Source organism: Eucyclogobius newberryi, unplaced genomic scaffold (genome assembly GCF_026437365.1).
Source record: "Eucyclogobius newberryi isolate DKJ021-1_F unplaced genomic scaffold, fEucNew1.0.hap1 SCAF_21, whole genome shotgun sequence".
NCBI classification, from domain to species: Eukaryota; Metazoa; Chordata; class Actinopteri; order Gobiiformes; family Gobiidae; genus Eucyclogobius; species Eucyclogobius newberryi.
Genome location: NW_027315846.1, coordinates 5,801,254 through 5,828,853, shown reverse-complemented (window position 1 = coordinate 5,828,853; position 27,600 = coordinate 5,801,254). Strand labels below are relative to the sequence as shown.

Sequence of the window (27,600 nt, the reverse complement as noted above, 5' to 3'; positions counted from 1 at the left end):
ACCCAGAAAGCAATTTATGATCCGATACTCCATTTGACTTTATTCCCACTTCTCACCGCGGAACAGGAAATCCTTTTTATGGGACAGTAGCTTTGAGTAAAATACAACGAGGGGCCAATAAATAAGATTAAACTCCATTCACACACATACGAAGCACACTGCAAAAAGAAGAAAACACACACTAGTTAAAATGACTTGATTTCTAAATAGGAATCTTGATTTGAGGACTTTGAATTTCAATATGTTTCATACGTTTTAATTTACTTTTTACATTTAAAGCTACTTAAACTACTTTAATTAAAGCATTTTGTAGCACTTTATACAACTGCACTTTTATTAGAATTAATAAAGCATGAACAAAGACTTAATTCATAATGAACACATTGTTTATTTGGGCTTAGTAACTACATAATTAATGCCTTAATCCCTAATTAAGTAGTTAAAAAGCCTGAATCAAACTCAAAAGGTGCATGACTTGTCTAATTTTGACTTTATCATGTTTATTTATAACTGTTTTCCATATAAATTATTGAGTTTTACACCAATGGAGCGGCTGTTTGTGGAGAAAAGTTGAAAAATCTGTAGAAAATCACAAAACAAACAACTTTTTGGACTCTCTAAACATGAATTCAACAAAATAAATGTGCTCTCATATATTTTTATTTGTCAAATTTAAAATAATATGACATGAGTTTTGGCCCAGTGGTTGCTGGGTAATTTCCTAGTGTGATGTTATCAATTACAACCAGGAAGTAGCACATTGTTTAGGTTTATAATTTAATTCTTGGATTAAAAACAACAAATCAATGAGTAGTCGAGCCTGTCATAGGCTCTTTAATAAACTATTAGTTCATTATGAATTAAGTCTTGATCTTTTGAGTAGATTGGACCTGACATGCAAAATTATCTGCAAATGTAATATGTTGTGTATTCCTAATTAATGCCAAATACCTTGTTGCATTATTTGGAGTAAAATAGTATTGTATAGTAGTAATAGTACTGATTTTACTTTGCGCAACGTCAAACCGTCTCACTCCGCTCAATTTAGCTTGGATTTAAATATTTCAAACCAAAAGGTAATCAAGATAAGTCAAGTCTTGTGACACAAAGGTTTCTAGTCCGAGAACGAATGTGTATTTCCTTTTCTACAGTGCATCTCACACACTTTAAAAAACATCCACGTGCATCACTTTAGCAGCAACAGAAACAGGAACATTAGTGGCACTTTAACATAACGTAACATATTGTCCATTGGCTCCAACGCTCTCCAACAAAGTCTGTGAAAAGTATAAAAAATAGTTTCCTCTTTGTCTCGACGTCCTCAAGTCCAAGAAGAAGAATGACACTGTCAACGTTTCACCGGCCACGACTTTTGTTACCAGCGTGTATTAAGTCACTGCATGTTCTGATCGTGTACTAGAGAATACAGGCAACATAAAGTAGATCGAAAAACCGTTTGACACCCGACGCCGTGTCGATTTAGTCTCTTCTTACGGTAGAAAAGTACAAGATAAGTTTGTTTTTATTGCCTCTGAATTCGACTCTTTTTCAACGCAGCTGGGGCAAGTCCCTCCTCCAGATCATGAGCCCAGATGTCGCTTCGAGTCGAAGAATCGGCCAAAAACGCAGCGTTTCAGGGTCAATGGGAGCAACGGCGGCGCGAGAAGAACATGCAAACTCCACAGAAAGCCTCAGAAGGTTCAAGGAATCGCAGCGTGAACCATCTCGTTTCAAGGCACGAGTTGGAACCGCCCTCCCGCCTACGATTCCTCCCGCCTACGATTTCTTTTCGATTCCGCATTGAAAAAACCCGGCGCGTCTCCTCCGCCCGTCTCAATATTCCTTCGCCTCTCGCAGTTCCGTCTCAAACGCGCCGTCGTCGGGGTTCGCCGCGCACTCCAGCCCGTTGTTCGGCGGCCGCACCGAGTGGAACCGGCTCCAGTCGCCCTTGCACAGGATCCACGGCAGGACGTCGACCTTGTAGTGCAGCTCCGGCGAGAACTCCGTGCTTATGAGGTCCGGCGACCCCGCCCCCTTCCCCCGCGTGATCAGCCTCATCCGGTCGTCGTAGCAGCAGTGTTGCGCCGCCAGCGTGGTGCTGTCGTACGAGAGCATGGAGCGCGTGCAGAAGCGGGCCGACGGCTTGTAGATGTCCAGCCGCTCCTTGGGCCCGCTCGCGTCCCGCCATCGGTACGTCTTGCGCAGCTTGGGGTCCTGGATGTTGACGGCGCTGTACACGGCCTCGGACGGGTACGCGCACGGGCAGGCGGGCAGCTCCGTCAGGACCTGGTGGAGGTATTTCTGGAGGAAGTCGTTCTTGCAGCTCAGCCACTTCTCGCAGCTGTCGACGTCTGGGAGGAAACGGAGAGGGGGAAAAAAAGGGGTTAAAGCGGTCGGGGGCGAGCTCGTCTCTCCGCGGATAGGACCCGTAACCCGGCCTGGCGGCGTCACTTGCTCGTCTCCGTGGAGATGGATGACTTTGGAACTTGTCAGGCAAAGACCCTCCACTAGTAAAGTTACACAGTGCAACTTTAAGTGACTTTAATATGTATTTTACTGTAGAAAATAATACAGTACATACACTATACAAAATAATGTCTATATTAGTAAAAAATACTTGAACTATTTAATTTGTAGATTTAGTTTTATGGTCAATGTATTAAACCTTACTTAACTTATATTTCTTTCATTGTCATTTTACTTGACAATTAAAAAATACTGTTAAAAAAAAAAAACGTTTCAAATCAGAATCAAAGTAATTTCAAATTGTGTTGATAATTTTGCAGTGGAATCATTTTGCTCACCATTCTGATACTATTATTTTTTTATTTCCAAAAATGTTGTCAACTAGAGCTAGAAATAGAATAAAAAATCTGTCATTTGAGTCAAAACTACTGAAATAGTGATTAACAAAAATCTAAATGCTTCAGATTTATTGTTGTTATTACAGTTTTTCTTGAACAAAGGCGGTGCTTTTCCAAGTGTGTTACGCGTTATATTTCCTGTGCTTTATTATGTTTTCAGACCGGAGTGTCACGTCTGGAGAGCCGTAAAGTCTTTTCAAACATCTCTCAGGCTCAGCTGGAGTTTTATCGAGTCTTTGGCGGCCATATTGGGAAGGGAAAGTTCTCAATATCAAACGCAGGCAGCTGTACAAAGGCTTCATTTGCACATAAAGGGATTACAAAGGCGTCGTAAGTGTACCAGGTGTGAATCTATTTTCTCCAATCGTACAAGTATCAACTGCGAATGAGCAAATCACGCCAAGAAATGAAAATGACATAAGCGGCACTTACTGGTGTCCAGGGACTCTGTGCTGTTGGTGGTTTGGAGCGGAGTCGTGTCCGTCGTCGGCGTCACAGTGACTGCGAGAGGAAAAAACACTTTTACACTTAAAGCAGAACTGCGTCACTCTGGTGTTAGAGCTCCCCCTGCAGCTCCCGGGTGAAAATACACTGTCAGAAAATCGTCGCAAAACCTTTATTTCTTTACTTTTTTATATACAATAAGACCGTATAATCACATAAAAACAGTTAAAATTTGCAAATATAAAAAAAGAGACAGGGTTTCTCAGGAGAGTAAATATTTTTAAAGAGCCAGGGTTTCTCAGGAGAGTAAATATTATTGAAGAGCCAGGGTTTCTCAGGAGAATGAATCTAAATACAAAAAAAGAGTCAGGGTTTCTCAGGAGAGTTAATATATAAAAAGAGACAGGGTTTCTCAGGAGAGTTAATATATAAAAAGAGCCAGGGTTTCTCAGGAGAGTAAATACAAAAAAAGAGCCAGGGTTTCTCAGGAGAGTAAATATAAAAAAAGAGCCAGGGTTTCTCAGGAGAGTTAATATATAAAAAGAGCCAGGGTTTCTCAGGAGAGTAAACACAAAAAAAGAGCCAGGGAGTAAATATAACGACAAATGACACTTCAAACGCCCCAAAAACACATATTTAACCATCACAGAGTCTAAAAAGTCATTATATAAGGTGAAAATGTTACTTAGTTCTGCTTTAAGAATAAGAAAACCATAAAAACATGTAATCGCTGCTATAAAACCTTTCCGATTCAGTTTTTGGCGTCGTAAATCGCCCTCCTTTTTACACATTGGAGGTGTAATGCATGTGTTTCGAGTTACTGTAAAAGTGCAGTAAATGTGGGTTTACCTGCACAGCTGCGCAGCTCGCACGACCTGGACTCGGTGGCCACGCAGGCGTAACCGCACGACCTCGTCCTCTTCTGAGAGCCCTGTCCACAGCTCACACTGCAGGGGGCCCAGTCGCTCCACTCCTCCTCGTACTCTGAGCACAGCAGCAGACGGAGCGAAGCGTCAGCACGTTTTACACCCGGTTTACACCCGATTTTGATCTGGTTACGTTCAAGTCCGTGTGGAATCTGTGTACCGCCTGGTTTAGTCACGTTTGGGACTGATTTCACCCTTGATTTAGGCTGCGTTTGGGACTGGTTTCGCTCTTGATGCTTTTGGGACTGGTTTCACTCTTGATTTCGGCTGCGTTTGGGACTGATTTCGCTCTTGATTTCGGCTGCGTTTGGGACTGATTTCGCTCTTGATTTAGGCTGCGTTTGGGACTGGTTTCACTCTTGATGCTTTTGGGACTGGTTTCGCTCTTGATGCTTTTGGGACTGGTTTCGCTCTTGATTTCGGCTGCGTTTGGGACTGATTTCGCTCTTGATTTAGGCTGCGTTTGGGACTGGTTTCGCCCTTGATTTAGGCTGCGTTTGGGACTGATTTCGCTCTTGATTTCGGCTGCGTTTGGGACTGATTTCGCTCTTGATTTAGGCTGCGTTTGGGACTGGTTTCACTCTTGATGCTTTTGGGACTGGTTTCGCTCTTGATTTCGGCTGCGTTTGGGACTGATTTCGCTCTTGATTTAGGCTGCGTTTGGGACTGGTTTCGCCCTTGATTTAGGCTGCATTTGGGACTGGTTTCGCCCTTGATTTAGGCTGCGTTTGGGACTGATTTCGCTCTTGATTTAGGCTGCGTTTGGGACTGGTTTCACCCTTGATTTAGGCTGCGTTTGGGACTGGTTTCGCCCTTGATTTAGGCTGCGTTTGGGACTGGTTTCACCCTTGATTTAGGCTGCGTTTGGGACTGGTTTCACTCTTGATTTAGGCTGCGTTTGGGACTGGTTTCGCCCTTGATTTAGGCTGCGTTTGGGACCAGTTTCACCTTTGATTTAGGCTGCGTTTGGGCCTCTTGATTTAGGCTTTCACGCACAAGCAAAGTCAAAACCGGGACTAAACTAGTAAAGACTGGACCTGGAACTAAACCTGGATTCGAAGTCCAAGCATGCAAACTTGGACTAGATCAGGACTAAACAAGGACAAGAACAGGACCAAACCAAATCTCCATCAGGACTAAAAATGGGTTTGATTTAAGACGGCGACAACGTTTGGACGCAGCCGAAAAGAAGAGCAAACCGAGCGGACATGGCTAAACTGGGACCAAAACCAAGAGAAATGTTAAAACAGCTTTATTTAGATCAGATTAATTCAAGTTTAAACTGTTTTAATCCTGGTTTAGACCTGGCATAGTTTCTAGCCCAAACCAAGACAAGCGCAGCCGTATTTCGTCCAAGTTTAGTCCCGTTACAGGCCTGGGATGGTTCAGGTGAGTCTAGTCTTGGTTTAGACGTCACTCTGCAGGGGCTCTGAGCATCGCAGGGGGGCGCGGGACAAGAACAACTCTGGAGACGTAAATTAAAGACGCGCGGCTTTGAAGTGAAGCGCGCTGGATTCCTGCCCCAGCTGGCGAGCGAGCGGCGCGGCGAAGGAGCGGCCGAAAGCAGCACGGGGGCCGACGGACGGGGGACCTCTGTTTGTAAAGCGCGTAGTGTTCGGACGACTCTGTTGCGTCGGCGGTCCAAATGTATGGAAGAATGTGTTATTTTGAATACTTGGATTAGTATAGACTGCAAAAACATTTAAGCGGTTGATTCAGAGGAAGTGAATGAACTTTAAAAACGATCTGTGACAAAAAGTAGAAGAAACCCACATTTTTGTCCTTTTAATAAAAACAACACCAACGGCCAATTGTGTCACTTAAACAGGCAAAAATGTAAAGTGAATATAACAAATGCAATAGGATTTTAGATCGATGCGCGATATTGGTCAACAACGTGCGTAATGTGTTGTTTTTTGTTTCGTTTTTTTCATGATGGCTTAAAAATGTGTGGATTTTCACATTTTTTGTATCACACAATCGTCAACCTAATCGTCTCATAAGGACTAGTATTAATAAAGCTTGAACAAAGACTTAATTCATCATGAACACACCGTTTATTGAGAAATACTGTACTTTATTAATGCCTTAACTGCTTTAATTAAGTAGTTAAAAAGCCTGAATCACACTTAAAGGGCGCATGACTGGTCTAATTTTAACTTTATTTGGTGTTTTTATACCTGTTGTACATATAAATGATAGTTTTACACCAATCGAGCAGGTATTTGTGGAGAAAATGTTGAAAAATCTGTAGAAAATGACAGGAAGTGACATCACACCAGGGACACTCATTCAAGTTTATGCAGAATTTACACAAAATAAACTCATTTTTGACTCTCTAAACAGAATAAAAGGTGCTCTTGTTTATTTTGATTTGTCTAAATAGGATAATAAATAAGATTAGTTCTGGCCCAGTGGTTGCTGGATAATGTCCTAGAGTGACGTCATCAATTACAAACAGGAAGTAAAATCATAAGACCTAAAATGTGTGCTGTTCAAGAATAAAACTTGTACACTTTTTAGCCCAATTTAAAGTATGTTTATCTTAACTGCATTTTAGTTCAGTGACTGGTCCAACGTGTCAGAGGCACTTTAAGTTTCTGGACACAAAATACTTCAATTTCACCCTCTTAAATGTGAAATCCTTCCATGTTGCCCCCGGTAGGCGCTCACACAACCCCTGAATGACCCCTGAACGACCCCTGAACGACGCCCTGCTGCTGGAGAAACACTGACACAAGATAATACAAGATAAATAACATTTTCCTCTGGTGTCAAACAAACACGCTACATTCAAGGGCAGAGTTTATGACACAATATGGAAGCTTTAAACAGCAGGAGAGAGAGAGACTTCAGAGGGTGCGGGTCAAACGAGGAGGGGGAAAGAAAGTGACGACGGCTCGACGACGACTCGACGACAGCTCGACGACGGCTCGACGCGAGGCTCAAGATCTCACTCAACTCGAGAGGAGATGAAACGGCGCCGAGCCAAAGTTGAATCAACAGCTAAAGCTCTGTGCAAGGGACTAAAGGCGTACGAGGGACGTGAGACGGAGGCCACGGGACGGAGGCCACGGGACGCAGTGACGTGAGACGGAGGCCACGGGACGGAGGCCACGGGACGCAGTGACGTGAGACGGAGGCCACGGGACGCAATGATGTGAGACGGAGGCCACGGGATGGAGGCCACGGGACGGAGGCCACGGGACGGAGGCCACGGGACGGAGGCCACGGGACGCAATGACGTGAGACGGAGGCCACGGGACGGAGGCCACGGGACGCAATGACGTGAGACGGAGGCCACGGGACGGAGGGCACGGGATGGAGGCCACGGGACGCAATGACGTGAGACGGAGGCCACGGGACGGAGGCCACGGGATGGAGGCCACGGGACGGAGGCCACGGGACGGAGGCCACGGGACGGAGGCCACGGGACGCAATGACGTGAGACGGAGGCCACGGGACGCAATGACGTGAGACAGAGGCCACGGGATGGAGGCCACGGGACGCAGTGACGTGAGACGGAGGCCACGGGACGGAGGCCACGGGACGCAGTGACGTGAGACGGAGGCCACGGGACGCAATGACGTGAGACGGAGGCCACGGGATGGAGGCCACGGGACGGAGGCCACGGGACGGAGGCCACGGGACGGAGGCCACGGGACGCAATGACGTGAGACGGAGGCCACGGGACGGAGGCCACGGGACGCAATGACGTGAGACGGAGGCCACGGGACGCAATGACGTGAGACAGAGGCCACGGGATGGAGGCCACGGGACGCAGTGACGTGAGACGGAGGCCACGGGACGGAGGCCACGGGACGCAGTGACGTGAGACGGAGGCCACGGGACGCAATGACGTGAGACGGAGGCCACGGGATGGAGGCCACGGGACGGAGGCCACGGGACGGAGGCCACGGGACGCAATGACGTGAGACGGAGGCCACGGGACGGAGGCCGCGGGACGCAATGACGTGAGACGGAGGCCACGGGACGGAGGCCACGGGACGGAGGCCACGGGACGCAGTGACGTGAGACGGAGGCCACGGGACGGAGGCCATGGGACGGAGGCCGCGGGACGGAGGCCACGGGACGCAGTGACGTGAGACGGAGGCCACGGGACGGAGGCCATGGGACGGAGGCCGCGGGACGGAGGCCATGGGACGCAGTGATGTAAGTCGGAGGCCACGGGACGGAGGCCACGGGACGCAGTGATGTGAGACAGAGGCCAATGGACGCAGTGACGTGAGATGAAAATAGTAAATAAAATAAAAATAATAGATGATCTTAAAAAGCTAAATGATTTGCTTGGAATCAACATAAAGTAATAACAATGGTAGAACTTATATCGAGTGTTAGTAAAATGAATGGTTTTGGTTTAGTGTAATTAGTTTAGTCCTGGTTTAGCTCAAGGTTCTAGTCTAGACCTGATTTTGAGCGTTTAAACTGATTTTACTCTTTGGTTTAGTTTGGATTTAGACATTGGGTTTAGCCGTTTCAGTTTTGGTTTATGTAGTCGCTGTTTTACCCAGTTTAGTCCATGTTTCACTCACATTTCGGAACAATTGACTCTTCGTCAGACTTCCATGCTTTGTGTGCGCGGTGAATGAACGGTTTTTGATTGGCCGACTGAAGGCGCTTTTGACTCTTTCCAATCTTCAAAGGAAACAAAACATTGGTCCAGTGATTGTGTTATTTTATCATCTTATCATTCATCATTAGAGCCATCACTTTCCAGATTTGGGAAACTCTTCGGTCTCGTCTAGTGAAAGAACATCGCATAGTTTCTCCGTAAAGTCATAATTGGGCCGACGACACGGAGCCAGCTGGCACCGGGGACGCGAGGGAGGGAAAAGTGCATGCCGTCCCGTCTCCAACGCAGCAGAAGTATCGAGTTCTGTGCGTTAATATGAATCAATCAAGGATATTAAGCCGGACTTTTCTTAGCGCGCAATAGAAAAGGAAAGACGTGAAGTTGGCGTCGACTCCGATTGAATTCTGCTTTACAGCTTTAGCTTGGACTTGGCACTGTTTTCATTTCATCTTGATTTAGTCCCGGTTTAGTGGATTCGTTATAACGCGACATAATTATCTATATTTAAAGACTTTACTACAAAAACGGAATGCTCAGTTGAACTATGCGTGTTTCAAGACATAAGAAAATGTCATCAGTGTCTCGCAATTCGCTCTTGGTAAGAGTGTTTTGAGAAGCCGCATTGATTTGACACAAAAAATATAGATAATTCCGTTCCCAAATGCAGAAAATCTCCAAAAGAATAGAAGATGGCAACAAAAACGTGGGATGGTGTCGGATAAAGTGAAGATTTTCTTCTTTCTCCGCAGATGGCAGCAGCATTAACTCATCGAAATGGAAAAAAATAAAATAAATTCAGGGTTTCTTCATTTCATCCGTAATTATTCTCCATCTAGAAGACTTCAGTCATCATTTTTCCAACAGAATGTGTCTCAAAAAGGTCTCAATGGCAACAAAAATGTGGGATGGCGTCGTCACGTCTCATTTTCCGTTCGCCTAACGTTAAACCAATGGCGATTTCGAGATGCTAAACGCTAAAGCTAAAGCGTTTTATCGGATTGTTCTTTGTTTGCTAGTTTGGCATAGAAGCTGTAAAGTAGAGAAGGGCTGTGAGATGTATTTCTTGGTAGTTGTAATTGTTATCTGGACTTTACAGACTCTAAAAACGCACATGGCAGCAGCATTAACTCATCAAAATTGAAAAAATAATAAGAAATTCAGATTTTCTTCACTTTATCCATAAATATTCTCCATCTAGAAGACTTCAGTCATCATTTTTCAACCAGAATGCATCATAAAAAGGTTTCAATGCAATACAAAATAATCGTTTAACTAGTCAACAACTCCAATAATGGTCAGTTAATGGAGATTTTGGCAAACTGGATCTTCCATCGTCAAAATATAGCAAATATTTCCGGAAAAATCGGACAAAAACCAGGCAAAACCGCGACGCAGAATTCTCGTGATGCAGGAATCCACGTGTTTTGAGCTGAAGCCGTGTCTGCCGTGACCATCAGCCGCGATTTCCCCGCCGTCCCGAGTTGTGGAGGTCGCACCAACAAAAGCAGACAGAAAGTGCTCGGGCTCCTGCTCCTTTGACCCGGGTCCTGGCCGTAAAACGCTGCAGATCATTTGAGGAGGTCCTTTTGCGACCGCGGCGCATTCTGCAAAGCTTTCCAAATTTCCTGTGTGGTCTTAAAACTGATCCGGACAAAGAAACTTCCTCCAGACATTCAATAACATCGGAAAGTAAGAGAGGAGCGATTCTCAAGAGCTGGTGCGAGTCCTGGTTTGGCCCTGGTTTGGACTCCGTTTGTTTAAGTGTTTCTATGTGTTTACTTTGATTTCAGTCTTGTTTAAGTCCAGTTTTAGTCCTTTTTAAGTCCAGTTTTAACCTGGATAGACCTGCTATAAATAGTATGCTTTAGCTTTGTGTTCTATTTAGTTAGACATAGTTTAGTCCTTGTTAAGACCGGGTTTAGGTCTGGTTTAGGACACATTTGTTGGATTGAACTTGATGTAGTCCTGGGTTTGACAGATAAATCCTGGTTTAATTCTGGTTCCTGGTGGACCTGGGTAAGTCATACATTTGACCAGTTTTACTCTTGTTTTAGTCTTGGTTTATACAAGGTTAAATCCTGTTAATCCAAAGTCAGACCTAGAATACTTCATGTACAGTATATTATATTCTGTCTTAGATTTAAACCTGGATTTAACATTGGTTTGATCCTTATTAACACCTGGTTTGGATCAATTTTGCTAGGTTTAACTTGATGTAGTCCTGGTTTAGATATAAAGTTTCACTCTTGATTTAGTCTCAGTTTAAACCTGGTTAAATCCTGTTTTAGCCCGGTTAATCCCAAATTAGACCTAGAATAGTGCATGTGAATGTTCTGTTTCAGTTTAGATTTAGACCTGTTTTAGTCCTGGACGTAGCACAGTCTTAGTCCTTGTTAAGACCTGGTTTAGTCCTGGTTTAGACCTGGTTAAGACCTGGTTAAGACCTGGTTTAGACCTGGTTAAGACCTGGTTAAGACCTGGTTTAGACCTGGTTAAGACCTGGTTTAGACCTGGTTTAGACCTGGTTAAGACCTGGTTTAGACCTGGTTTAGACCTGGTTAAGACCTGGTTTAGACCTGGTTTAGACCTGGTTTAGACCTGGTTTAGACCTGGTTAAGACCTGGTTAAGACCTGGTTTAGACCTGGTTAAGACCTGGTTTAGACCTGGTTTAGACCTGGTTAAGACCTGGTTTAGACCTGGTTTAGACCTGGTTTAGACCTGGTTTAGACCAAGTTTGCCTGTAGTCCTGGTTTTGACAGAGTTAAATCCTGGTTTAGTTCTGGTTCCTGATAGACCTGGCTCATCCATAAATTTGACCAGCTTTACTCTTGGTTTAGTCTAGACTTAAACCTGGTTATGACCTGGTTTAGACCCGTTATACTCCTGAATTAGACCTAGACTAGTTCAGGTGCATGTTCTGTGGTAGTTTTGGTTTGGACCTTGATATAACGCAGAGTTAGTCCTGGATAAAACCTGGTTTGGTTCAGGTTTACATAATCCCTTTTTCAATGTGGTTTTGTCCTAGTTTGGTCCTGATTTAGTCCAACTATAGCCTTGATTTAAAGATAATAATTAGTCTTGTGCTTTTTTTTGTTCTACTCAGTTTAGCTAGACCTAGTTTTAGTCCTTTTCTGTTCACATTCTGGGCATTTACAGAACAAACTGCTACAAAACGTGTGTGAGAAAGTGCATTAGAGCGAACATGATATTATGCACTTACACTGGACTCTTCACGTCCTCAAATAGCCGGAGAAATAATGTCAGATATTTGGTATGAGTGCGTTCTTGCTTAATTGGCCTTGGCCGCATGCGAGGCGAGGGGGGGGAAACAAAACGTCCCAAACAAATCTGCCGAGGTGTTAATGACAAGCAACACATGCCCCGGGTTTTAAACGAACCCGGAGGAGTCTGAGCTGTGATCTCGTAAAGCGCGGCTAATTCATTTAAATGCGCCCGGGTTCAGCGAAGTTCAAGCGCAAATGACTCGGAAAGAGTGACAACACAAACTGACAAGAACGCCGGTCGAAACGGGGCTAAAGTTGAAAGTACAGAAAGGAGAGCGTCAAAAAGCACAGAGTTTGCACGTTTCCCCCGGATTTAGACCTGGTTGAGTCTCACTTTAGGCCCGGTTTAGTCTCACCTTAGACCTGGTTTAGTCTCACTTTAGACCTGGTTTAGTCTCACCTTAGACCTGGTTTAGTCTCACTTTAGACCTGGTTCAGTCTCACTTTAGGACCTGGTTTAGTCTCAATTTAGACCTGGTTTAGTCTCACTTTAGACTTGGTTCAGTCTCACTTTAGACCTGGTTTAGTCTCACTTTAGATCTGGTTTAGTCCCACTTTAGACCTGGTTTAGTCTCACTTTAGACCTGGTTTAGTCACACTTTAGACCTGGTTTAGTCACACTTTAGACCTGGTTTAGTCTCACTTTAGACCTGGTTTAGTCTCACTTTAGACCTGGTTTAGTCTCACTTTAGACCTGGTTTAGTCCCACTTTAGACCTGGTTTAGTCACACTTTAGACCTGGTTTAGTCTCACTTTAGACCTGGTTTAGTCTCACTTTAGACCTGGTTTTGTCTAGTTAATACCGTTATCGTCCCATCCCACAAATACAAACACACACACACACATACAAACACACAAATACAAACACACTCATACAAACACACACATACAAACACACTCATACAAACACACTCATACAAACACACTCATGCAAACACACACATACAAACACACACATACAAACACACACATACAAACACACAAATACAAACACAAACACACTCATGCAAACACACACATACAAACACACTCATACAAACACACTCATACAAACACACACATACAAACACACTCATACAAACACACACATACAAACACACTCATACAAACACACACATACAAACACACTCATACAAACACACTCATACAAACACACACACACAAACACACACATACAAACACACACATACAAACACACTCATACAAACACACACACACAAACACACACATAAACACACACATACAAACACACACATACAAACACACTCATACAAACACACACATACAAACACACACATACAAACACTCATACAAACACACTCATACAAACACACACATACAAACACACATACAAACACACTCATACAAACACACATACAAACACACACATACAAACACACTCATACAAACACACACACACAAACACACACATACAAACACACTCATACAAACACACTCATACAAACACACTCATACAAACACACTCATACAAACACACACACACACAAACACACTCATACAAACACACACACACAAACACACACATACAAACACACTCATACAAACACACTCATACAAACACACACACACACAAACACACTCATACAAACACACACACACAAACACACTCATACAAACACACTCATACAAACACACTCATACAAACACACACATACAAATACATTAGAGATCTGGAAAACGCAGTCGAAATCACAATCAAAGATGAGTAAAAAGCACATTTTTGCATGTTTAATTATTATATTATATAATATTGCATCATTCAGGATTAGTTTGGTCCTGATCATGGGGAGTCGGGGCGCTTTAGTCCACCTCATCCCTGTCCTGTTCTTGATTTGGAACGATTAATTTAAAAAAAAGTGCGTTTCCCAAATATATCTTGACAACAGTGCGACAATTTTGTTTGAATTTTGTTTGAATTTTCTTTCCTTGTTCTCATGTTTGCAGTTGGCGACGTCGAGACCCCAGGAAACCATGATTTAGAGGCAGGAAACGCTCTGGAATATAATCCTACATGTGCCACTTTACAGATTAACCGCACCACGGCAACGCTGTTAATCTGATCTTTACTGCACTATATTTTCCACAATATGCCGAGCTAAGCCAGCTAGACTAAAGTGCTGAAGTGTATACTAAAAAGGGCTGAAGTGTAGACTAAAAAGGGCTGAAGCCTGATACAAAAACAACACTTTTGCGAGCCGTGTCACTTTCAGCTGTGAACAACGCAGGCCAAATCCAAAGTCTTAAATCAAGTCTTTCAGAAGCGATTAAATCTGTCCTGTGGCGACTTAAGACCAACTTTAGTCCGACTTTACTCCTCGTAGACCTGGTTTAGACCTGTGTCGACCTGGTGTAGACCTGCATTAGTCTGCGTTAAGGTTCAGGCCATGGTTTAGCGCCGCAGACCTGATCGGGACCTCGTTTAGACCCTCTTGCATTCGTTCAGGGCAATCAAGGCAACCAAAATCTAAAATGACAGTGCGTCACAACTGTGTTCAAACTGTTCCCAAATATATCCAAATAAACCCGTTTTCCCCTCACTGCGGCTGCTGAAGCGTGGCTAAAGTCAGTGTTATTTAGTGACCTCTACAGGCCACGGGGCAATACTGCACGAAGCTTGGTTCTTCTTCTCCCACGGCGGCTCAGTCTGTGGTCGTGTTCCGAGGTATAAAGGTCAATTTGACACATTTATGTTGTATCGCAAGGCTTTGCTTTTATTTTTGTGTAACAGGAAGTGGTTGTAAAACAGAAAGTCTACTTGACATTAAAAGGAAAAGACGCAAAGTAAAGTGAACAATAAATGGTGAAAACATGGACAAAACTCAAGGATCTAGCTACGGTCGACAGGGGAACGAGGTCTGTAGTAAAAACGACTGTATTCATGAAAGATTTTAAACGTTTAATTGACAAATATGTTTTTAATAAAATAAATATTGTAATGAGCTAGAAATACGGCGAATTTACGGACAAAATGTAACTGTTTTTTATTTTGTTCTTCCCTGGCTCTTCCGTTGGTTGAATGACACGGAAAAGGAAGCATTAAACTACACTTAACCATCAGTTCTGACCTTCTCAAAGTCGACTTGAGACTTGTCTGGATTCAAATATGGCCTTTGTAGGAAAATAATTGCCCACCCCTGCTCTAAACGGATATTCCAACGGGGAACAACAGGAAGTAATGCAGGATCAGCTTTCAAACACAAAGGCAGATGACGAGCTATAACTGCAGCGCTTTATGTCTTTCATGACTAGACAACAATCCAGCAAAGACAGAGTGAACAGAGGAGCGTATGGAGGTGACCCTGGGACGATCAGGGAACGCGAGGCAGCTGTGGAGAGCAGGGAAACAAGAGAGCAAGCAAAAGATGGACCGGAATGGAACTGGACTGAGGATAGACAAAAGGGCAAAGGCAGAACTGTGACACGAGTCTTTGTTTGTAGCTAAGACTCTGTTCATGTTTATAATGGTTAGACGTTAGTTGGAAATAACGTTCGCCCTTCACGCTCAAATTGGGCCTGTGCATGTACGTTTTTGCTTTTTTACGTGCAAATGTTGGCCACAAATATTGATGAACACCCCAAGACACACGTTTAAGACGGTCATGTATTAGAATGTTTTCATCATGCCATGTTTTCATATAGAAATAAGGCCTTTTATGTGTAAAAACAGCCAAACGAGCAGATATTTGGGACATAAAAATCGGAACAATCGGAAAAATGGACCGAGCCAGGTTCAAATCCTTCTGTACGTTCCGTCGAAATCTTGTTAAGTTCAAGATTGTAAAGTTTGGTGTGTGTAGCTGCTTCTCTTAGTGGTGATCTTTGTGTAAATGCCTTTAAGAACCGCCTCTGAAGTTGCAAAGGCCCATATCGTTCTGCGGATGAAGTGGATTCTGGGAAAGAATTAAATCTGTTTTCGGAGCAGATTGGACATTTTTTCAGACAGTAGCCTCTCAGGCAGGAGAAGGACATTTGGGGTGGTATTCTCGGGTAAAATAGGGGTCACTGGCAGAAGAAACATTGGGAATCGGTGATTATTCCATTTAGTTTGAATGGTTTAATAAGGCGATCAGTGGCTGTGTTTTCAGTGGGTGAAGTGTGTGTTTGTGTCTGTTAGCGTGGTCTGGCATGTTTGGGTAACGGTCCTTGGAAGCAGCGAGGCCTTCATAAATCACGAGGATACTTAAGACCTGGTTTAGTCCAAGCACAAACCTTGTATTGTCCTGGTTTAGTCCTGGTCTAATTGTCAGGCTCAGTCCGGTTTAGTTCCTCGTTCACCCACAGCGTTTTCCCTGGTTTGGCCGTGTTCACTTTTGGTTTAGTGTTTACAGATCTCGTTTGGCCGTGATATCTGGTCAAATCTGAAGGTTTAGTCCTGGCTTAGTCCTGGTTTAGTCCTGGTTTTATTCCTGGTTTAGTCCTGGTTTAGTCCTGGTTTGCAGATCTATTCCGGGTTTAGTCCTGGTTTAGTCCTGGTTTGCAGATCTATTCTGGGTTTAGTCCTGGTTTAGTCCTGGTTTGCAGATCTATTCTGGGTTTAGTCCTGGTTTAGTCCTGGTTTGCAGATCTATTCCGGGTTTAGTCCTGGTTTAGTCCTGGTTTGCAGATCTATTCCGGGTTTTGTCCTGGTTTAGTTCTTGTTTAGCCCTAGTTTAGTCCTTGTTTAGCCCTGGTTTAGTACTTGTTTAGTCCTGGTTTAGCCCTGGTTTAGTCCTTGTTTAGCCCTGGTTTAGTCCTGGTTTAGTCCTGGTTTAGCCCTGGTTTAGTCCTTGTTTAGCCCTGTTTTAGCCCTGGTTTAGCCCTGATTTAGCCCTGGTTTAGTCCTTGTTTAGCCCTGGTTTAGCCCTGGTTTAGCCCTGGTTTAGTCCTGGTTTAGCCCTGGTTTAGTCCTGGTTTAGTCCTGGTTTAGCCCTGGTTTAGCCCTGGTTTAGTCCTGGTTTAGCCCTGGTTTAGTCCTGGTTTAGCCCTGGTTTAGCCCTGGTTTAGCCCTGGTATAGCCCGTACAGTTGGGGTTCAAGTCCTTGTTTCTCTAACATATCCAGTCAGTGGCTGTGTTTCCAGTGAGTTAAGTGTTTGTGTCTGTTCGCGGTGGGACATGTTTGGGTAACGGTCGTTGGAAGTGGAGAGCGCGTCATAAATCACGTCTCGGCTGTTTGTTTATGTGCAAAAGTGAAACGTGAACGTGCAGCGTGAACGTGAAGCGTGTCGGCGGCGGGATCATCGCACTCAAAGCGCCGCGACGACAGAAGCAAAACATGTACCGATCCCAAGTCGTGCTTTTTCTACGCAAGCGGCGCTTTAACGGGCGAAAACGTCACATGAACCCGGTTTTGAGGCTTTGAACGACCGATGCGACGGGAGGATTTCTAACACGTGTTCAAGGCTTTTTCAACTATAAACTCCTCAAATGTCTCACGTTTTTCTCTAATGTACGAGTTCTAACGTCGTTTCCTCCTCGAAAACCTGCTCTACGTATTCGCCGCATTTGAACGTGTTTTCGGGAGAAGTTTTATATAGATTGTGTCAATAACTGAAACTAAACCAAACTGAATCCACATCGGGACTAAAACGGGCTCAATTTAGGACCAAGAAACCCATTTGAATGAGGGTTAAGTCCTGGTTTAGTCCTGGTTTAGTCCTGGTTTAGTCCTGGTTTAGTCCTGGTTTAGTCCTGGTTTAGTCCTGGTTTGCAGATCTTGCAGGACTAAACCAGGACTAAACCAGGACTAGAACAGGACTAGAACAGGACTAAAACAGGACTAGAACAGGACTAGAAAAGGACAAGAACAGGACTAGAACAAGACTAGAACAGGGCTAGAACAGGACTAGAACAGGACTAGAACAGGACTAGAACATGACTAGAACAGGACTAGAACAGGACTAGAACATGACTAGAACAGGACTAGAACAGGACTAGAACAGGACTAGAACAGGACTAGAACATGACTAGAACAAGACTAGAACAGGACTATACCAGGACTAGAACATGACTAGAACAAGACTAGAACAGGACTAGAACAGGAGTAGAACAGGACTAGAACAGGACTAGAACAGGAGTAGAACATGACTAGAACAGGACTAGAACAGGACTAGAACAGGACTAAAACAGGACTAGAACATGACTAGAACATGACTAGAACAGGACTAGAACAGGACTAGAACAGGACTAGAACAGGACTAGAACATGACTAGAACAGGACTAGAACAGGACTAGAACAGGACTAGAACAGGACTAGAACAGGACTAGAACATGACTAGAACAGGACTAGAACAGGACTAGAACAGGACTAGAACATGACTAGAACAGGACTAGAACAGGACTAGAACAGGACTAGAACATGACTAGAACATGACTAGAACAGGACTAGAACAGGACTAGAACAGGACTAGAACATGACTAGAACAGGACTAGAACAGGACTAGAACAGGACTAGAACATGACTAGAACAGGACTAGAACAGGACTAGAACAGGACTAGAACAGGACTAGAACATGACTAGAACATGACTAGAACAGGACTAGAACAGGACTAGAACAGGACTAGAACATGACTAGAACATGACTAGAACAGGACTAGAACAGGACTAGAACATGACTAGAACATGACTAGAACAGGACTAGAACAGGACTAGAACAGGACTAGAACATGACTAGAACATGACTAGAACATGACTAGAACAGGACTAGAACAGGACTAGAACAGGACTAGAACATGACTAGAACAGGACTAGAACAGGACTAGAACAGGACTAGAACATGACTAGAACAGGACTAGAACATGACTAGAACAGGACTAGAACAGGACTAGAACAGGACTAGAACATGACTAGAACATGACTAGAACAGGACTAGAACAGGACTAGAACATGACTAGAACATGACTAGAACATGACTAGAACAGGACTAGAACAGGACTAGAACAGGACTAGAACATGACTAGAACAGGACTAGAACAGGACTAGAACAGGACTAGAACATGACTAGAACATGACTAGAACAGGACTAGAACAGGACTAGAACAGGACTAGAACAGGACTAGAACATGACTAGAACAGGACTAGAACAGGGACAAGTTTACATTAGGATTGAACCAGGACAATTAATAACCTCATCGTTGGAGCTGTAGGGCGACTGCAGCGGTGTGAAACTGGCAAAAGGTCTAAACATTTCAGCATCTCTACAGTCTGAACGTCTCGACTCAAACTGCACACACAGGTCTATAGTTAAAGCAAAAATAATTACTTAAGCCAAAAAGTGATTTAAAAATGCATTTGGATGTAAAAATATGGAATAAACTCTTGATTTACTCAAAAATAGGGATGTCACAATTATTAGGTTAATCGATCACAAAAAAAAATGAAATTGTGACATTTTTAGAAGCCTTTTATTTTTCTTTTTTTTTTATTAAATTGATAGAAAAGTGAAAAATCGTTAATAAATCAGGCTTTTTCAGTTCCAATTTAAAGGAAATGTGACGATTTAGAAGCAAAATGAAGTCCTTTCTGCTCAGCCTTTTCTCAAAACAGTAAATGTAAAGTGCATTTTTTATCTTGCTGTTTCATTGGTAAAGTTTGATTTGATAAAACAGGTCACATGATGAGGCAACGTGTTAAAAACAGGAAGAAAATGTACGATTTCACTGTTGTTTTGGTCGTGATGTTAATAACAATCAGTCACTACTTCCACATCTTCAACTACTTCACTCCGTGTCTTTCTCACACAAATCCTTATAATCCACATAATAAATAAATAAGTGGACGATTAAAAATGTCGGTCGACTAAAAACGGCATCGACGGCGTAATTCCCGATACGGCCCTTGAACTCACCGTAGCTGTCCCTCCACTCTTTGCTCCAGTCGCCGCCCCAGTCGGCCCCGACTCCGCTCGGCGCCGGCTCCTCCTCCTCGGCGCCGTAGCTCGGGTCCGGCTCCTCCTCCTCCGCGCCGTCCCGCCCCTCCAGCCCGTTCCCCAGCCGCTCCGGGTACTCCCAGAACAGGGGCCAGAACAGCTTCCTGTGGCTGCTGGCCCACTCGGACGAGGACGCGGACCAGTCGTTCCGCTGGCCGTCCTTGGCCAAGTCCATCTCCACCTCGGTCTGCGGCTGCGTGTCGTCCACCACCTCGATCGTGACCTGACGGAGGCGAGGGCGGGGTTAGAGCGGAGAAGAAGAAGCTTTCTCGGTCCAGCTCCGCCCACAAACAACTGAAAAACTGTTGCGCTGGAGTTTAGAACGATTGTCTGAGAGCGGTTGTGCTAAAACTGAGTCAAACATTACTCGAAAATGGAAAATAATGGATATAATATAGTCCTAAGTTTCGATTTTTTGTTTCTTATTTTAGTCCTGTACAAGCCGATTAGTTTATTTATGTAGTTATATTTTTATAAAGATTATTTATTTATTTTTAAAGCTATTTCATGAACAATTTAGTCCTGTACAAGCCAATTAGTTTATTCATGTATTTATTTTTTTATTAAAATATATTTTTTAAAGCTATTTCATGGACAATTTAGTCCTGAACAAGCCGATGAGTTTATTTATGTATCTATTTTTTAATAAAGATTATTATTCATTTATTTTTAAAGCTATTTATTCACGTATTTATTTTTTTATTAAGATTTTTATTTTTATTTTAAACCTATTTCATGAACAATTTAGTCCTGTACAAACCAATGAGTTTTTTTTTTTATTAAGATATATATATATATATATATATATATATATATATATATATATTTTAAACCTATTTCATGGACAATTTAGTCCTGTACAAGCTGATTTGTTTATTCATGTATTTTTTTTTTTATTATTTTTTTTTTAACCAGACCAAACACACCGCCTTTAGACTGCAAACTCTACTCATCGAAATACAACAAACATCTACATTCTCTTATCTATCGACCTCCGCCGTTCTAGTCGCGGTGTTGTCGGCCCGGGCTGGAGTTTATTTACTCCGAGATCAGATCGTGAAACCCGCTCCGTGAAAGAAAGCGATTGTGCGTCTGAAAGGGAGAGGGACCTATCGCGGCGCGAACGAGGCGATAAAAGGGCCGCGGACGTTGAGAAATGCGCTCGCAAGTCCGGACGGAACGCAAAAATGTTTGTGACTTCGAGCTGTTTATAAAGAGCTCCTTGTTCAGTTTTCTCTGATCTAATCGAGGCCGTGTCTGCGCCGCTGATGCTTTGCTTTTTGTTGTGCTGCAGGAGGTCTCAGAGCAGCTGAAATACCACTATAAGACATTTATAGTGGATTTAATTTACCGTATTCTCCGGACTATAAGTTGCACCAGCCAAAAAATGCATAATAGAGAAGAAAAAAACATATATAAGTCGCACTGGAGTATAAGTTGCATTTTGGGAGGAAATGTATTTGATAAAATCCAAGACCAAGAACAGACATTTCATCTTGAAATGCAGTTTAAATAATAACAGATGAGAGAACATGGTGAATAGGTGTACGTATGCTAACGCTAACACCTTCAGCTACATGAGGCACAGACAGAACTGTGGTAAGTGTCTGGTATGTTAACGTAACATATGAACAGTTATTCAGATAACTATAGCATAAAGAACATGCTAACAAGTTTACCAACGCATCAGTTTTACCCTAAATCACTAAATCCATTGAATTCTTCTTCCTCTGTGTCACTTCTAAACAACTCCACAAACTCCAGAGGAAGAGGAAGTGCAGATTCTTCTTCTGCGTCGCTTAGAGCCTAGAGCGCCCTCTTGTGGGTGTCATGTGAAAATAATGAATAATAACACATATAAGTCGCTCTGGAGTATAAGTTGCACCCCAGCTAAAACTATGAAAAAAGGTGCGACTTATAGTCCGGAAAATACGGTAATAAGTCAATTGTGCCGTTCAGCTCGCAATCTTGGCATCACATGTTTTTTTTTGTGCTGTTTTTGTAGTTTGCTTTTCACTGCAGCTTCTCATGAGGCGTAAGAGGTAATAAAATAACGACTTTCCCACTTGTGTGTCTGTCACTTGCAGGTCATTTTAAACAAACACCTCGCAGAAACACACCATCTTGAGTGCGCTCGCCTCCACCAGAAAAGTTACACAGTGCAACTTTAAAACAGACAGCATAAGGACAAACTGAGCAGGCGATCTTGGCCTGTACAAATCTTCCAACAACATTTGACACGTCTTTTGCTATTTTCATATGTTAATATATTGTTTTATTGTTGTTGTTTTTAGTTTTTGTAATCGAATGCTATTAAATCAGAGAATCAGGACGTAAATTGACACCACCATAAAATTCACTCACTTTGTTTATTTTTTATTCATTTTTTGTCTGGTTGGACTCTAAGCCACTTAACTCCTCCCACTTTAACTACACTCAACCAATACTATTCACGCACTGGTCACTTTCTGCACTATTTCGACCGTCTGTCCATTTTTGTGTAAATATCTGTGTATTATTTTTTACCTCCTTTTATTAATAATGTCTTTAAACTATGCATGCCATATTTGATTAGTTTACTATTCATTGTTTTATATTGCTCAGCCTTCACTGTCACATATGTCGCCTTTTATTTACGGGACTTGACGGGAGAAACGGGAGCATCCAAAAAGTAACCCAAATAAAATAAATGTTGCTTTTGTTTCTCCAAGGCCTGTCATTTATTCCCTTTGCATTCTCATTTACATCTCATTTACATCTCATTTACATCTCATTTACATCATTATCATTCCCCGGTCGATACTTCTGGATCTGTTTTGGATTTCCTCGTATTTTTTCCGTCGTTTTCCTGCAGGTCCCTGTCCACAGTCAGAGGTCCTGCACCGAGCAGCACAGGCCATGAATCAAACCAGATGCTGAAAGACGGGACGCGTGAAGGGGAAAAGAGACGAGAGGGAGGAAGAGGAAGGGAGGAGAAGAGGAGGAGGAGGAGGAAGGAGAGGGAGCGGGACAGAGAGGGATGGACAAGAAGTGGGAAAAGAAGAGAGATGAGGGAGTGAGGGGAGAAATGAGAGAGGCAGAGGAAGATGAGCGAGGGAAAGAGGAAGGATATAGAAGGGGGAGAGTGAGAGGAGAGAGTGGAGAGAGGAAAGAGACGAGAGGGAGGAAGATGAGAGAGGGAAAGAGGAAGGATATAGAAGGGGGAGAGTGAGAGGAGAGAGTGGAGAGAGGAAAGAGACGAGAGGGAGGAAGATGAAGGGAGGAGAAGAGGAGGCGAGACGAGAGGCAGCGGGACAGAGAGGGATGGACAAAAAGTGGGAAAAGAAGAGAGATGAAGGAGTGAGGGGCAAAATTAGAGAGGCAGAGGAAGATGAGAGAGGGAGAAAGGAAACATATAGAAGGGGGAGAGAGAGAGGAGAGAGTGGAGAGGAAAGAGACAAGACGGAGAAAGAGGACGGAGGGAGAAGAGGAGGAGAAACGAGTGGGAGTGGGATAGAGAGGGATGGACAAAAAGTGGGAAAAGAAGAGAGATGAGGGAGTGAGGGGCAAAATTAGAGAGGCAGAGGAAGAAGGGAGATGAAGTACATGGAGGAGGGAGAGTGAGGGGAGCGAGAGGAGAGAGGAAAGAGACGAGCGGAAGAAAGAGGAAGGGTGGAGAAGAGGAGGCGAGATGAGAGGGAGTAAGACAGAGAGGGATGGACAAAAAGGGGGGAAAGAAGAGAGATGATAGGGGGAGGGGAGAAAGTAGAGAGGCAGAGGAAGACAAGAGAGAGAGAGGAAGGATATGGAGGAGGGAGAGTGAGGAGAGCGAGAGTGGGACGAGCGGGAGAAAGAGGAAAGGACAAAAAGTGGGAAAAGACGAGAGACGAGGCAGAAGAGAGAATGAGAAGGCGAGAGGAGCGAGTGAAATGGAGGGGGCAAAGGGACAAGAGGGGGCGGAAGAGGGGAGCGAGAGAGCGAGCATGAGGGAGCAAAGAAAGAAAGAAAAACAAAACGGAAAAGAGGGAGGGAGAAAGAGACGGGAGGTAGAAGACAGAGAGGAGAAAGAGCACAGAGAGAGAGAGAGAGAGAGAGAGAGAGAGAGAGAGAGAAAATTAGAAATGAGAAAGAAAGAAACCGCTTAAGAAAGAGAAAGAAAGAGGAGAGAAAGAGACAGAAAGAGGAAAGAAAGAGACTGAAAGAGGGTAAAAAGAGACAGAAAGAGGAGAGAAAGATGAGAGAAAGAGACAGAAAGAGGGTAAAAAGAGACAGAAAGAGGAAAGAAAGAGACAGAAAGAGGGTAAAAAGAGACAGAAAGAGGAAAGAAAGAGACTGAAAGAGGGTAAAAAGAGACAGAAAGAGGAAAGAAAGAGACTGAAAGAGGGTAAAAAGAGACAGAAAGAGGAGAGAAAGAGACTGAAAGAGGGTAAAAAGAGACAGAAAGAGGAGAGAAAGAGACTGAAAGAGGGTTAAAAGAGACAGAAAGAGGAAAGAAAGAGACTGAAAGAGGGTAAAAAGAAACAGAAAGAGGAGAGAAAGAGACTGAAAGAGAGTAAAAAGTGACAGAAAGGGTAAAAAGAGACAGAAAGAGGAGAGAAAGAGACAGAAAGAGGAGAGAAAGAGACAGAAAGAGGAGAGAAAGAGAGAGTGCAGGTCACAGTGGAACCAGGGATTAGGCTTTAATCCTGTCCATCTGCAGAGCCTGACACTGAGCCTCAGAGCAGAGCCGGGTCCTTGGACTCGGCCCACGTGTCCACACAGAGACCCCCACGTGTCCACGCAGAGACCCCCACGTGTCCACACAGAGACCCCCACGTGTCCACACAGAGACCCCCACGTGTCCACACAGAGACCCACACGTGTCCACACAGAGACCCACACGTGTTCACACAGAGACCCCCACGTGTCCACACAGAGACCCACACGTGTCCACACAGAGACCCACACGTGTTCACACAGAGACCCCCACGTGTTCACACAGAGACCCCCATGTGTCCCCACAGAGACCCACACGTGTCCACACAGAGACACACATGTGTCCACACAGAGACCCCATGTGTCCACACAGAGACCCACACGTGTCCACACAGAGACACACATGTGTTCACACAGAGACCCCCATGTGTCCCCACACAGAGACCCCCATGTGTCCACACAGAGACCCACACGTGTCCACACAGGGACCCCCACGTGTCCACACAGAGACCCACACGTGTTCACACAGAGACCCCCATGTGTTCACACAGAGACCCCCATGTGTCCCCACAGAGACCCACACGTGTCCACACAGAGACACACATGTGTCCACACAGAGACCCCATGTGTCCACACAGAGACCCACACGTGTCCACACAGAGACACACATGTGTTCACACAGAGACCCCCATGTGTCCCCACACAGAGACCCCCATGTGTCCACACAGAGACCCACACGTGTCCACACAGGGACCCCCACGTGTCCACACAGAGACACACATGTGTTCACACAGAGACCCCCATGTGTCCACACAGAGACCCCACGTGTCCACACAGAGACCCCCACGTGTCCACACAGAGACCCCCACGTGTCCACACAGAGACCCCACGTGTCCACACAGAGACCCACACGTGTCCACACAGACCCACATGTGTCCACACAGAGACCCCCATGTGTCCACACAGAGACCCCACGTGTCCACACAGAGACCCCCACGTGTCCACACAGAGACCCACACGTGTCCACACAGAGACCCACATGTGTCCACACAGGGACCCCCATGTGTCCACACAGAGACCCCCACGTGTCCACACAGAGACACACATGTGTTCACACAGAGACACACATGTGTTCACACAGAGACCCCCATGTGTCCCCACACAGAGACCCCCATGTGTCCACACAGAGACCCACACGTGTCCACACAGGGACCCCCACGTGTCCACACAGAGACACACATGTGTTCACACAGAGACCCCCACGTGTCCGCACAGAGACCCACACGTGTCCACACAGAGACAACCATGTGTCCACACAGAGACCCCCACGTGTCCACACAGAGACCCCCACGTGTCCACACAGAGACCCCCACGTGTCCACACAGGGACCCCCACATGTCCACACAGAGACCCACACAGAGACCCCCACGTGGACCCACACAGAGACCCCCACGTGTCCACACAGAGACCCCCACGTGTCCACACAGAGACCCCCACGTGTCCACACAGAGACCCCCACGTGTCCACACAGAGACCCCCACGTGTCCACACAGAGATACAGAGATAGTCTATACATTTGGCAAAGGTGATGGTTTTTCTTTCTTTTTTGGTGAAGAAGTTTCTCGAGACACTCCAAATTGTTAAATTATTGATTGAAATTTGCAAATCTGCCATTTTTTTAAGGCACACACTAGTTGTCTGGCTGAAAATCGAGGCGTTGGACGTCTGTACCTGTATGTTGGGGTTTTGAGAGCTCATGTCTGCGTTGGCGAGCTCGGGGAAGTTCCTTATGTCGAGTATGAAGGGCGCGGGGTCCTCGTGGGGCTCGGGCAGAGGCAGCACCCCCGGGTGACGCGGGTGAGGCCAGCGCTGACGGGACAGAGGGGAGGAGGAGGAGGAGGGCAGGGTCTGAAGAAGGTTCTCCTCCACCAGCTCCTGCAGACTCTGCGGGACGTCGGTGTGATCGGAGGACGCCTGCAAGACAACAAAGAACAAAGATGAATATGAACTTTGAGGAATATTATCTTATTTTTCATCATTTTCCTTGAGCAAAAGAAATGTATTAAACTATTGAAATCCTTTTTATTTCATATGGGCAGCAATAGCTCAGTTGGTAGCGACGTTTGCCCACCAACAATCCCCTTTTCTGCCAACACGTTCGGCCAAAAGAAACGATAGAACATCCAACTTATTTCAGATATACTATAGTCTATACAATCCACGACACCTTTGGACCTTTATTGTACATTTTGGTCATTTAAATTGCAATATTGATCTAGCAAGGACCACGCAACCGCGAAGAAGCGCAAAAAAACGATCATTTATAGACCAGAGTCAAGCTGTGACTGAAGCGTTGGTATAAGAAGGCTTCTGGGTAATGGAGGTGTGGTCCGAAGACGGAGGTGGAGAGGGCGTGGTCCTCCTCGAGAACCTGCAGTTAACATACTAAACAGGTATTGACAACAAAGCGGCGCACTCCAGGACCATAAGTTTGCATGGTATGTGTCCTTAAAGTATGTATGACTTTGTTTCAGTTCAGGAGAGGGCGATAAAGCACTTTAATATTTCATCCAGCTCTATTCCTCACCCTCTATTTCTCTTTCTCTCTTATTCTTTACTTGAAAGTGTAAGACTGTACAGATCCTCTTTGTACACTGTACTTTGCGTGTTCCCAGTTACATTTTACAGTAAGGGAACAGCTCTCAGCTCAAGGTAAAGAAAACAGTCCGAACAATTACGGCAAAGTGTCTGGGAACCGGGTCAAAATTCGACTACGAATATAATCTGAGAAAAGATGGTTTTGTGATTGCTCTCGTTTCCCACGTGTTACAAACGGCGCCCAGATGGAACCACTCTGCGGGTTGAGTCTGGGTCCGCCAAAGTAAAG

General features: G+C 44.5%; 1 protein-coding gene across 1 annotated transcript in view; it reads right to left on the bottom strand.

Annotated features, from left to right (window-relative positions):
* Positions 1–1,794: 1,794 nt before the first annotated feature.
* The window catches only part of LOC140370977 (isthmin-2-like), a 50,728-nt gene continuing 24,922 nt past the window's right edge, over positions 1,795–27,600 (bottom strand). The window contains exons 2-6 of the mRNA XM_072458259.1: positions 26,445–26,687; positions 19,959–20,262; positions 4,158–4,292; positions 3,297–3,365; positions 1,795–2,351 (exon numbers count right to left, since the gene is read on the bottom strand). Coding sequence (XP_072314360.1) covers positions 1,834–2,351; positions 3,297–3,365; positions 4,158–4,292; positions 19,959–20,262; positions 26,445–26,687 — 1,269 coding nt within the window. The 3' untranslated portion in view covers positions 1,795–1,833. The remainder of the gene's footprint in view (positions 2,352–3,296; positions 3,366–4,157; positions 4,293–19,958; positions 20,263–26,444; positions 26,688–27,600) is intronic.